The following is an 11,486-nucleotide window of genomic DNA, read 5'->3' on the forward strand; positions in this document are numbered from 1 at the left end:
CAAATTTTTTTTTTTTTTTTTTTTTTTAGGTTTTTAAAGGTTTATTACACCCAAATATTGCTTTATTGCAATTAAATCTGGTTTCTAGGACTGTTGACTAATTATTGGGTCCAAGTTGCATAATTTAATAACTCATCAAGTAAAATAAACAAGGAATGGTATAGCCTTTTCAGTCAATCACATTTTCAAGTACAGAGGGAATACACAAGGATGACTCTGGGGGTAGATTTAAGATTGTGTATATTTTATAAAATAATATATAACAAGTTACATTTGAACACACAAAAAACTAATTTGTTCATGACGTAAACCGAAGAACTTCATGGACAACTTCTTCACTGACTCCTAAGAGAGAGAAAGAAAGAGAAGTGAATGAAATAAGGAATATTGAGTTGAACTTGTTCAACTCAATAATTTTTTATTTAAAATTTTAAAGATCTTAGTCACCACAGAGCACACACATTATATACAATACAAAATTATATCAATCTCCATACCAAATAATGTTCATATTACTGTTATTGCATACTGTTCAAAGATTTGGGTGAACAGGTTCTTGAAACATTCATGTCAATAAAGCGCATCTGAACTGAGAAAAAAAATATATAGATAGATGCAAGAAATCTGAATAGAAATAACATGTCATTTCTACAATAATATGACTTTTCCTGTCCTTTTAATATTTAAAGCACACATTGTGATGTATGCTGCAGCACTACCTACCAACTGGATGCTCTCCCCTCTTTTCTCAATTGTTTGTCTATTTTTCTATTAAACTCCTCCACTTCACTGAAATAGTAAATAAAGAACATAATCACTGCTGGGTTAACAGAATGCTGTAAAAAAAATAAACAAAAAGGATACATTGGACATTGTGTAAAAACAATACATTTTCTATTCTTACCTGTAATGATAATGTGGACCAGAGAGGAAGGCCTGCTCAGCATCCTGCAGTGACAAATTCTGAAGCCCAGCCAGGCCATATATGATGGCCTATCAAAAGAAATGTGTTAATTGAAATATGGTCTGTAGATATGCAGCATATGGTATAATGTACAGTAGAGTTTGAAAGGGCAGAAACATGCACAATACATTATACTGTTATGCATACCTCTGGAAATAGAACACCACAGATGAACTGCACTTCATCTGTGAAGCTCAGTTTCGTTGGTGTCTTATGTATTACTGACTTCAGAAAAACAAAAAGGTTGTCCTGTTGTCCTTCACTGTCAAGGTAGACAGGCACCTGGCGAAAGGACTTTGGAGGGTACCACTTTGAAGTCTTCCCATTGAGTACGTCCTATGGACAAATTATTTTGCCACAATTATTTAAGTGTATTGTGTGGTAGCCGTTAGTGAAGGAACAACTGACTTTAACGCTAGAATATGCAGAATTGGAGAAACAAGCAAGACTAAGGTAGATTTTGAAAGCAATCAACCAAAAATATTCCACCCCATACATTTTGGGCTTATTTCAAAGCCAAACCTCCAAAACAAATTAGCATGCACTGCCTAAATACTGCTGGAGGAAGACTCTGCTGAAGATCAATGAGTGCATGGGCAGAGTGTGGGCAGGTACGTATTTAGAGGTAGGCGACCAATCATAGACAGGATTTTTTTTTGCCTGTCACTGCCAATAAATGGGGCGCATAGTTGACAATATTTTTAACAAAAGCACTGGTTGATTTATTTACTGCGAGTCTGTAATGATGAATATGTCTAAGTACCACCAAATGCTGTTCAGCTCCCGGTGACTGTACAATGAAGTCCACCAGTCTCTTTTCTTCTGCAGTGCGGTCAAAGACAGCCTGCATGTGGGCTGGAATTTCCTCAGTGATGGCACGCTTTCTTGGCACTCTGAATATTGGCTGAAAGGTTCCCTGTAACAAGCTTCTGGCCTCATCAGTCCAGAAAGCAAACCTTTGGCCATACCTTTCAAACATCAACAAGATTAATCTAGAATATTGCATAAAAATGTCTTTGGTGTCTACTTATCATTAACTTAATGTAGTCATCAGGTGAATATATACATATTGTTTAGGGCTGTCATACCCATCAATTTTAAAACGCTCCATAAGAAGAAGACACCACCACTTCCGAATCAAAGGCATGTCCATCTGAAAGAAATGTGACAATGATAAGGAGAGTCTTTAGTTTTTAATTTGTCCCTTTCCTTCAATATAAACATGCATGTATATAAGAAACATTTAAAGTATCAATTTCATCCTTATATACATTTCTGAATCAGCTCACCTCCTGGAATTGAAACCCTGTGCCTGTCACAATGGAGAGTGTATACTGAAACAGAGAAGAATGAAAACATCTTATTTACTATGTTGACAGAAACATGCATATGCTTACCACACACACACACACGACACTTTACCATAAGCATAAAAATCCCACAGTCATTGCCACAGATCTGCCGTGGCAAGCCCTATAATCAACCAAAAAAATAAGGAACATGAGACATGACTGGTAGATCAAAGCTACTGTCTTCTCTGTCAGATGTCTTGTATTTGAAATGCAGATTACAAGCAATCATATTTCATTGTAATATCAAATTATGCAATATATTATTCACCACAATATCATGTCCAGTCTTCTCAGTCCAGCTCCCTGGATCAATTTTCTGAGCAAGATTTCTATATAAAAAAATTAAAATAATAATTTGAAACAGATAGATGTGACAACCACTGAGACATTATCAGCTGAAACATATCAGTACAGGCTATAGGAACGTAGCCAAAACATATCAGTACAGGCTATATGAACATAACTAAAACATATCAGTACAGGCTATAGGAACGTAGCCAAAACATATCAGTACAGGCTATATGAACATAACTAAAACATATCAGTACAGGCTATAGGAACGTAGCCAAAACATATCAGTACAGGCTATAGGAACGTAGCCAAAACATATCAGTACAGGCTATAGGAACGTAGCCAAAACATATCAGTACAGGCTATAGGAACGTAGCCAAAACATATCAGTACAGGCTATATGAACATAACTAAAACATATCAGTACAGGCTATAGGAACGTAGCCAAAACATATCAGTACAGGCTATATGAACATAACTAAAACATATCAGTACAGGCTATAGGAACGTAGCCAAAACATATCAGTACAGGCTATAGGAACGTAGCCAAAACATATCAGTACAGGCTATAGGAACGTAGCCAAAACATATCAGTACAGGCTATAGGAACGTAGCCAAAATGTAAATTGCTATATGAACATAGCAAACAGTAAGCCTCAAATGTGGACCTAAATATGGCTCTGTACTCAGCATCACCAAACCCAGACTCATGGAATGTGTACTGCGAGTCTAAAAAGAGGATCTCTCTCAGGAGTGGCTTCATGATCTATAATGTGATAATGGTTAAAGACATTCACATACGTTTAAAAGTCATTAGGACAAAGAGTAGAGCTGCAGTTCACTTTGTTGGAATACACATGAACTAACCAACTTAATTACCAATACGTGTACCATGTAGTATGTAGTAACAGTAACATTCCCTTACACAGAGAACAAAGTGTTCTGGCCCGTTTGCTTCGGTCCAACCTGGAAAGACTAAGAAGTCTTTCATGTCGACATCCTCCTAATATTAATGAAAAATGTTGTCATTATGCAGATCTACATTTTTGTGACACCATACATATTTTATATTCACTCACTGGGAAGTTGTCAGTCATGTTGCTTTGTGTATCTTTCCATGTAGGAACAACGAACATGTCCTCTATATAAATGTCTTTGCCCTATGAGGAAAAAAACAGCAACTTTAAAAGTAGACAATAAAATGACAGAATAAACTAGATGAGACAAACTAAGTTAGCTTGAAAAAGCCAGAACGTTTGGAGTAGTTTTAAAAGCTTGAAGTTTGAAATAGTTTAAGTTTTAGTTTAGTAGTTTAAAAGCTAGCTAGTGTGTGTGTGTGTGTGTTTGTTTGTGTGTGAGAGAGTTTGTGTGCGAGTGAGTGAGTGTGTGTCTGTGTGTGTGTGTGTGAGTGAGTTAGTTAGATAGTTAATTAGTTAGTTAGAAATTTAGGTAGATAGAGATAGATCGTTAGTTAGATAGATATATAGTTAGTTAGGATAGATAGATAGATAGATAGATAGATAGATAGATAGATAGATAGATAGATAGATAGATAGATAGATAGATAGATAGATAGATAGATAGATAGATAGATAGATAGATAGATAGATAGATAGATAGATAGATAGATAGATAGATAGATAGATAGATAGATAGATAGATGTTAGTTAGTTAGTTAGTTAGTTAGTTAGTTAGTTAGTTGAAGAAAAAGTTTATATAGCAAAGTTTATATAAAAGTTACATACATGTTGCTGAGCCGCTTCATGAATCAATTTAAAGCAGGCATTCCCAATCTGCAAGAAACAATTAAAACTCATCAGTGAACAAGCATAAAAGCAAATAAAAAACCTTGTGTTTATTAACTTCCCAGTACTCACATGAGAATCCATGTCTCTTAGCAACCCCAGGCTCCAGAATTCTTCACGCGTGATACATAAGGGCCCTTCTTTCACAATGATTTCCGCTGCAGGCCGTCCGGTGTCCAGCACATAATTGAGCTGCAAATTACAGATATTATTATTATAATAGTGTGTGACATGAAAAACAATTACTATTTATACTAATTAACTTACCAGTTTGTCCTGGATAGGATTCCATTCTTTTGCAAAGGGCTTAAATGTCAAAGAGTAGTCAATGGCCGCTGTTGGGGATGTGCCGAGGGCTGTTGTCCAGGGCGTGCCGAGGGCCGTTGTTGGACGCGTGCTGAGGGCGGCTGTTGGGGGCGTGCCGAGGGCCGTTGTTGGGGGCGTGCCGAGGGCCGTTGTTGGGGGCGTGCCGAGGGCCGTTGTTGGGGGCGTGCCGAGGGCCGTTGTTGGGGGCATGCTGAGGGCGGCTGTCGGGGGCACGGGTTCTGCTGAATTAAAAAGTAGAAAATCACAATATATTAATTCATTAACAGTCATATGTGTTAGTGCAAGTCTAAGAATGTCCAATGTACCAGGTTGAGCAGTGGAAGGTGTCTTTATGACAGTAATTTCGAAAAATATAAATAAATATTTTAACTGTACAAAACAGTGAATAATAATGTGCTGTATTTGTGATAGATTTGTATATGAAATTTGAAAAGTTACCCAACACTGCCTGGCTGTGGATATTCATAGCTATCTTGGTATCGAAAGCCTTTTTTATGTCGCCCAATCGTTGTTTGTTTTTGTGACAATTGTAGTGGTGAATGATATTCCTCATGAGAAACAGATGATTTGAAGGCAAAGCCATGTTTAAGAAGTAATTGTTTTTTTTCATTTTTGCAAACAGCTGTTCCGCAACTTGGCTGTTGACTACTCCTGCAAGTTGCGGGACCAGGCCAAGCTTCCGCAGGGCATCACGGGCATCCTTAGTGTTATCTTCATGAAAACGATCATACAGAGCATAATGTTCTGCTGACCCAGTTATGGGATGGCCATCGCAATCTGGGACCACTTTCTTGCACTTCAACCAAGGAAGTGACACCTTTAGTTTCCCCTCTTTGGCTAGTGCAATGTTTTCTGGAGTTGGGGCCTTCAACCGTCCTTCAAATGGGTTGAAGGGCAACCTTTCTGGCTCTCTCAGATTCATATGTGTTGCTAGTCCACGCGCAAAGTCATATATTATGACATTTGGCATGTATTTCCAAGAAAGCAGCATGTCTGTGAAGTCACGTGGGCTTTCAGCCCTAATGTTGCACTTTATACTGTATACAATGCCACAAGGGCACATAATCACAGCCCAACCGCCTGAAATGGAAAGAGGCAGAAATTAACAGATTGTAAAAAGACAACCTTTGTAAATTCAACTAAAAAGTTTTTCATCCTCATTGATATGTGTATGTGAAATCACTTTCACACTTCAAAGAGTAAAACCACTTGAATGTTTTTTTTGTCATGTTTTTCCACCCTGTGAAAAACTTTAACAATAATAGTATCTTACAGAAACAGAACACTGTAAAGTTTTGCTTACCTGATGCAGCCCAGATCTTTTGAAAGACCTTGTCATACGTGTGCCTTGACTTTAATTCATTCGACAGTCTCAGGAGGAGGTCATTTCGCGATCCAGAGGAATCCAACCCACACTCCCTGCATAATTTCCTAACCACATGAACCTGTCAAACAAAATTAAATGTGTGAGAAGCAGCATGTTTTCAGGTAAAATAATATATCACTCCTAAAAAGACAAATATAATCAACTGTTTTTTTACCTTCTGCTTGTACAGCTCCTCTGTCAGGCGGTCTTCAGAAACTGTTAATTCACAGACCTCAGCTGGTTTCGGCGGACGCACTTTTTCAAACTCAGTATTAAGGACTCGGTTTGAACAGCGTGTGTTTTGGCCTATCCACGGCGCCCAAAAGTGGAAAGATGGCGGAACTTTAAGTGGATTGTGTAGGTCACCTTTGGAAATATGAAAACACAAGAAATATATTAAAACATCTTGATCTTGACATCTTGATAAATGTAAACATGTTTTAATTTGTTAATTAGTTTGTCACACAATTCTTCAGTCATTGAAAAGGGTGTTACATGTTGACAAATTATTCTTGGCTTGTATTACTTGTTATAAATCCTCGACTGATCCTTTCCATTGAAAGTGCCTCCCAAAAATGCTCCATATCAACTTCTCCATTGAAGTCCTCTGGAGGTTGTGCAAGGTCACTTACTAAAGAAATAATGTGAAAAAAAATTACACAAATAGTAAATTCTGAAAGTAACCTGGTCAGTAATTTACATCTAAATCAGTCTATTCCATGAAAACATTTTACCTGACAAATGAAAGGCTCCCTTTTTATGGAGGTCCATGATGACCACTGGAGGATGATCCCCACAGTTTACACAGGAATAATGATAATCATGATCAGTGAGTGCTTCAAAATGAAGATACCCATGAAGAACGGTATTAGCTGAGGGAAACTTCACCCCTGTAGTCAATTCTAAGTATTCTACCACCCTGCTCACTGCAGTATGCACCTATGGGAGAAACATTTTAGTGAATATACAGAAAATGTTCTGTTTAAATTTCATATATTTACCCATTAAAAAGATTCATTCACATGTTATATGTAAATGAAATAAAATAAAATAAATACCTGTATCATGTTCCTTATGTTTAAGCATAAAGACAAATCAAGGACTATCCGGTCATTAAAATTGTGTAGGCCATCTTTCCACTCTTGGTAACGGTAGGAGGTTCCGCATTGATGGCAAGACTTACAGTAGGTAGAGATGTCTAGAAATCAAAAGTTTCAACAATATTTGCAGTACAGTTTACAACACATTCAATAATTAATGAAAGCACAGCAAATCTACCACAGTGGATAGTCATGAGATATAAATAGTTTAATTGACCTACCTTCAACAATACGTGAGTTGGTGAGGATTTTGGCCTTATTTGTAATGAGGATTGGGTCACTCAGGGGCACATTGCCAGGGCACTGCTGGCACATCATCTCCAGTGGAATGAGGTGCCTTGGGTATTCTTTTTCCAATAATGGATGCCGTATATGTTCTGGCAGAACAGCAGGTAATTTTTTGAACTTCAAAATATACTCAACCATGGCTTTGAACTTTTGGTCATCTTTTGGCGGATATGGAAAGGTACCCAGCTCAACCTCATCATGACTGCCTCCATCCTCTGTTGATGTTTGGAATTCCACCTCCTCAGTGCACCGGACTTTCCTGAACAGTTCACGGTGAGTCTGAAATAAGTGCCATTTTGCAATGTACTTGTGTTGGCATGATCTCTTTGTCCTTGCACAAGGGCAGTGCCACGAATTCTTTTTTGTGTCATACGACACCATGACTCTTCCTAAACGACTGTAATATGAAACAGTCGGCTCAAAAACAGATATGTATTTTTTGGACTGAGGGATACCAATTTGGGAGTATACAGACAGAGGTATATGGTTGGCATTCGCAAGGTTTTGCAGATCGAGGCAGAGCTTCTTTTTATCCTCGCCAAACCACCGGCTGTTCACCATCTCATTAAGTGTTTCCTCACTAAGTACAGGAGAGGAGACATAGGATGTGCAGTAAGTTAAGGATTTAAGGTGTACGCATTGATGGGCTTTCAACCCACTTCTCCATGCCAACTCCATGTTCACCTGGCACTCAGCAGATTCACAGAAAACATGTTGATTTTCCCCCCAGACTTTATTTTGGACATGCAGAGGTGTAGAAGCCCCGTGAAAAGATTTGTGAACAGTATAAACTCCATTCTCTGGATCTATGCATTCACTTGGAAGGTGTGAATTTGCTGTAATATCCTTATGTTTTCCTGTGTGTTTCCTCTGTATGTGCCTTTTTAAATTAGTTCTGTTCATGCTAAGCTGGCATATGGGACAATTTTTACGCAGTACTTGCTTCACACGGACCCTTTGTATTTGCGTACTTGGGGTGGCTGGCACAGTGAAGGTTGTTGGAGCTAGGATGGCGGAGGTAGTTGGAGCTAGGATGGCGGAGGTAGTTGGAGCTGGAATGGCGGAGGTAGTTGGAGCTGGAATGGCAAAGGTAGTTGGAGCTAGGATGGCGGAGGTAGTTGGAGCTAGGATGGCGGAGGTAGTTGGAGCTGGAATGGCGGAGGTAGTTGGAGCTGGAATGGCAGAGGTAGTTGGAGCTGGAATGGCAGAGGAAGTTGGAGCTGGAATGGCGGAGGTAGTTGGAGCTGGAATGGCGGAGGTAGTTGGAGCTGGAATGGCGGAGGAAGTTGGAGCTGGAATGGCGGAGGTAGTTGGAGCTGGAATGGCGGAGGAAGTTGGAGCTGGAATGGTGGTGGTTATGGCAGGGTGCTTACCCTTGCAAAAAGACAGATGCTTCATGAAGTCCGGTTTACGTAGCAGCATAGAATTGCAGTGGATGCAGTGGTAATGCCACTTTGGTCGGCAATCTAATCCACATCTGTGAATGGTATAACCTAAAATATAAGAACAATAAACTTTAGTATCATTATGATGGTCATCAGTGTAAATTATGAATACCCAAAATCTGAATCAGGTTAACATAAACAAAACTGAGAAAAATTTTTGAATTAATTGCTCAAAATGAATTGATAATTATATTGTATTTCCCAAAAGAATGTTTGCAAATGTTACCATCATGAAGAACTGCACGTTTAAAATGGCTCTCCAAATGACATTTTACTTTGCTCAGCTTCGTTGGTTGAAACAAAGAAGAGCTGCAGAACGGGCAGTGGAAATCCTGACAGCATGTAGTGCATCTCTTCAATTCAGGAACGGCTCTCCCTTCCTGGATTGTTATATGTTTCTTGAAAAACATAAAAAAAAGTTAATTTCATGTAAATAAATAGACATAAATTAGGGCTAAGTCTAGGACTTGACCAATTAATTCATCTTTTGTCATACTTCTGCCTGCCCTGATTTGTGTCCTTGAAAGCACTTAGAGTACGTACAGTACACAGTATATGCCACAATCTAACACGTGGTATTTTAACAGTCAATTATTATGAAGGCCTCTGTTATTCCTGACTATAAAAACGTCATATGTCTCAATCAACATTATAAAACTATGTCAAAATGAAGAGACATACCCATAACATGTATTGTGTGGTAACTTAACGTTAAACAGGCTGACTGTGAGCATGTGACAGCTAAAACATTGAGATTCATTCAACTTACTTAAAATGAAGAAAAAAACAACAACGAGTAACTAACAAGCTTTCACAACGAACGTAATACAGTTGTCTTGTGCTGTCACTAAGTCAACACAAGCTTTCATGCAAGTTTAGTTAAACGAATGTGCTAACAATTCATTTACAGCACTATTGACTATTTAGCTAATCACGATCACTTCGGCTACGTTAACTTTCCAATTAAATGCATCACGATTGTTTTTAATGTTAAAATAAAAACTGATTCACATGTGGTACTCACACGCTGATCGTCATCCATCTTTGCTGGTCCTCTAATTCGCTAGGTGGCGTTGTCAATAAAAACCTAGGGTCCTAGAAATGGGGTCCTATGAGTGCGGTCCTGAAAATGCAGCAGCCTCCGGTTGTGCAGGCAGATGCTACTCAAACCAGAAGCCGTGGATAAATGGGGATGTTCGCGCGGCACTCAATGCGCGGACCTTCGCCTTTAACTCCGGTAATGCGGAGGAGCATAAACAAGCAAGTTATGCCCTCCGGAAAACAATCAAAGCAGCAAAACGCCAGTACAGGGACAAGATTGAAGGACAGTTCAACACCACCGACTCCAGAAGCATGTGGAGGGGAATTAACACCATCACAGACTATAAAGGGAACACAAACTCCACCGTGAACACCGCTGCCTCTCTCCCGGACGAGCTCAACACCTTTTATGCTCGCTTTGAGGGAAATAACACCGCCCTCGCGGAGAGAGAGCTCGCGGCTGAAGATACAGAGGTTAGTGCACTCTCCGTATCTGAAGCGGATGTAACCCGATCCTTCCGGCGGGTGAACGTCCGAAAAGCTGCGGGTCCAGACGGGATTCCCGGCCGCGTCATCAGAGCGTGCGCGCGCCAACTGGCTGGAGTTTTCACGGACATTTTTAACCTGTCCCTCTCCCTGTCTGTGGTCCCCACATGCTTCAAAACGTCCACCATTGTTCCTGTACCTAAGCAGTCAAAAACACTCTGCTTAAACGACTGGCGTCCTGTTGCTCTGACCCCCATCATCAGCAAATGCTTTGAGAAACTAGTCAGAAACCACATCTGCTCTGTTCTCCCCCCCTCACTGGACCCACTGCAGTTTGCATACCGCAAAAACCGCTCCACTGATGATGCCATTTCATCCACTATTCACACTGCTCTCTCCCACCTGGAAAAGAGGAACACATATGTGAGAATGCTGTTTGTAGACTACAGCTCAGCATTCAACACCATTGTGCCCTCCATACTTGACATGAAACTCCGGGCTCTCGGCTTAAACAGCCTGTTATGCAGCTGGATCCTGGACTTCCTGTCAAACAGACGCCAGGTGGTCAGAATGGGCAGTAACATCTCCTCACCACTGACTCTCAACACTGGAGCCCCTCAGGGCTGTGTTCTCAGCCCACTCCTGTACTCTTTGTACACACATGACTGTGTGGCAACCCACAGCTCCAACACCATCATCAAGTTTGCTGACGATACGACGGTGGTAGGTCTCATCACTGACAATGATGAAACGGCCTACAGAGAGGAGGTGCACACTCTGACACGATGGTGTCAGGAGCACAACCTCTCCCTCAACGTCAGCAAGACCAAGGAGCTGGTGGTCGACTTCAGGAGGAATGAGAGAGAACACCGCCCCATCACCATCGATGGAGCACCGGTGGAGAGAGTCAGCAGCTTCAAGTTCCTCGGTGTCCACATCACAGAGGAACTCTCATGGTCCGTCCACACCGAGGCCGTTGTGAAGAAGGCTCATCAGCGCCTTTTCTTCCTGCGACGGCTGA

General features: G+C 40.3%; 1 protein-coding gene across 1 annotated transcript; it reads right to left on the reverse strand.

Moving 5' to 3' along the window:
* Nucleotides 1-335: 335 nt before the first annotated feature.
* On the reverse strand, nucleotides 336-9,994 carry LOC307128510 (uncharacterized protein; the record flags this gene model as incomplete). Its single annotated transcript, XM_079820423.1, has 22 exons — nucleotides 9,963-9,994; nucleotides 9,165-9,336; nucleotides 7,427-8,986; nucleotides 7,164-7,303; nucleotides 6,840-7,044; nucleotides 6,632-6,736; nucleotides 6,281-6,471; nucleotides 6,043-6,184; nucleotides 5,178-5,819; nucleotides 4,680-4,960; nucleotides 4,485-4,604; nucleotides 4,353-4,400; nucleotides 3,687-3,767; nucleotides 3,533-3,610; nucleotides 2,387-2,437; nucleotides 2,254-2,298; nucleotides 2,053-2,117; nucleotides 1,728-1,932; nucleotides 1,112-1,300; nucleotides 905-993; nucleotides 724-789; nucleotides 336-345 (listed from the first exon to the last, which is right to left on the reverse strand). The coding sequence occupies exons 1-22, from the start codon at nucleotides 9,978-9,980 to the stop codon at nucleotides 336-338; spliced, it is 4,503 nt and encodes a 1,500-aa protein (XP_079676549.1). The 5' UTR covers nucleotides 9,981-9,994.
* Nucleotides 9,995-11,486: the final 1,492 nt, after the last annotated feature.

This window comes from Gobio gobio (assembly GCF_949357685.1).
Source record: "Gobio gobio genome assembly, chromosome: 6".
Classification (NCBI taxonomy): domain Eukaryota; kingdom Metazoa; phylum Chordata; class Actinopteri; order Cypriniformes; family Gobionidae; genus Gobio; species Gobio gobio.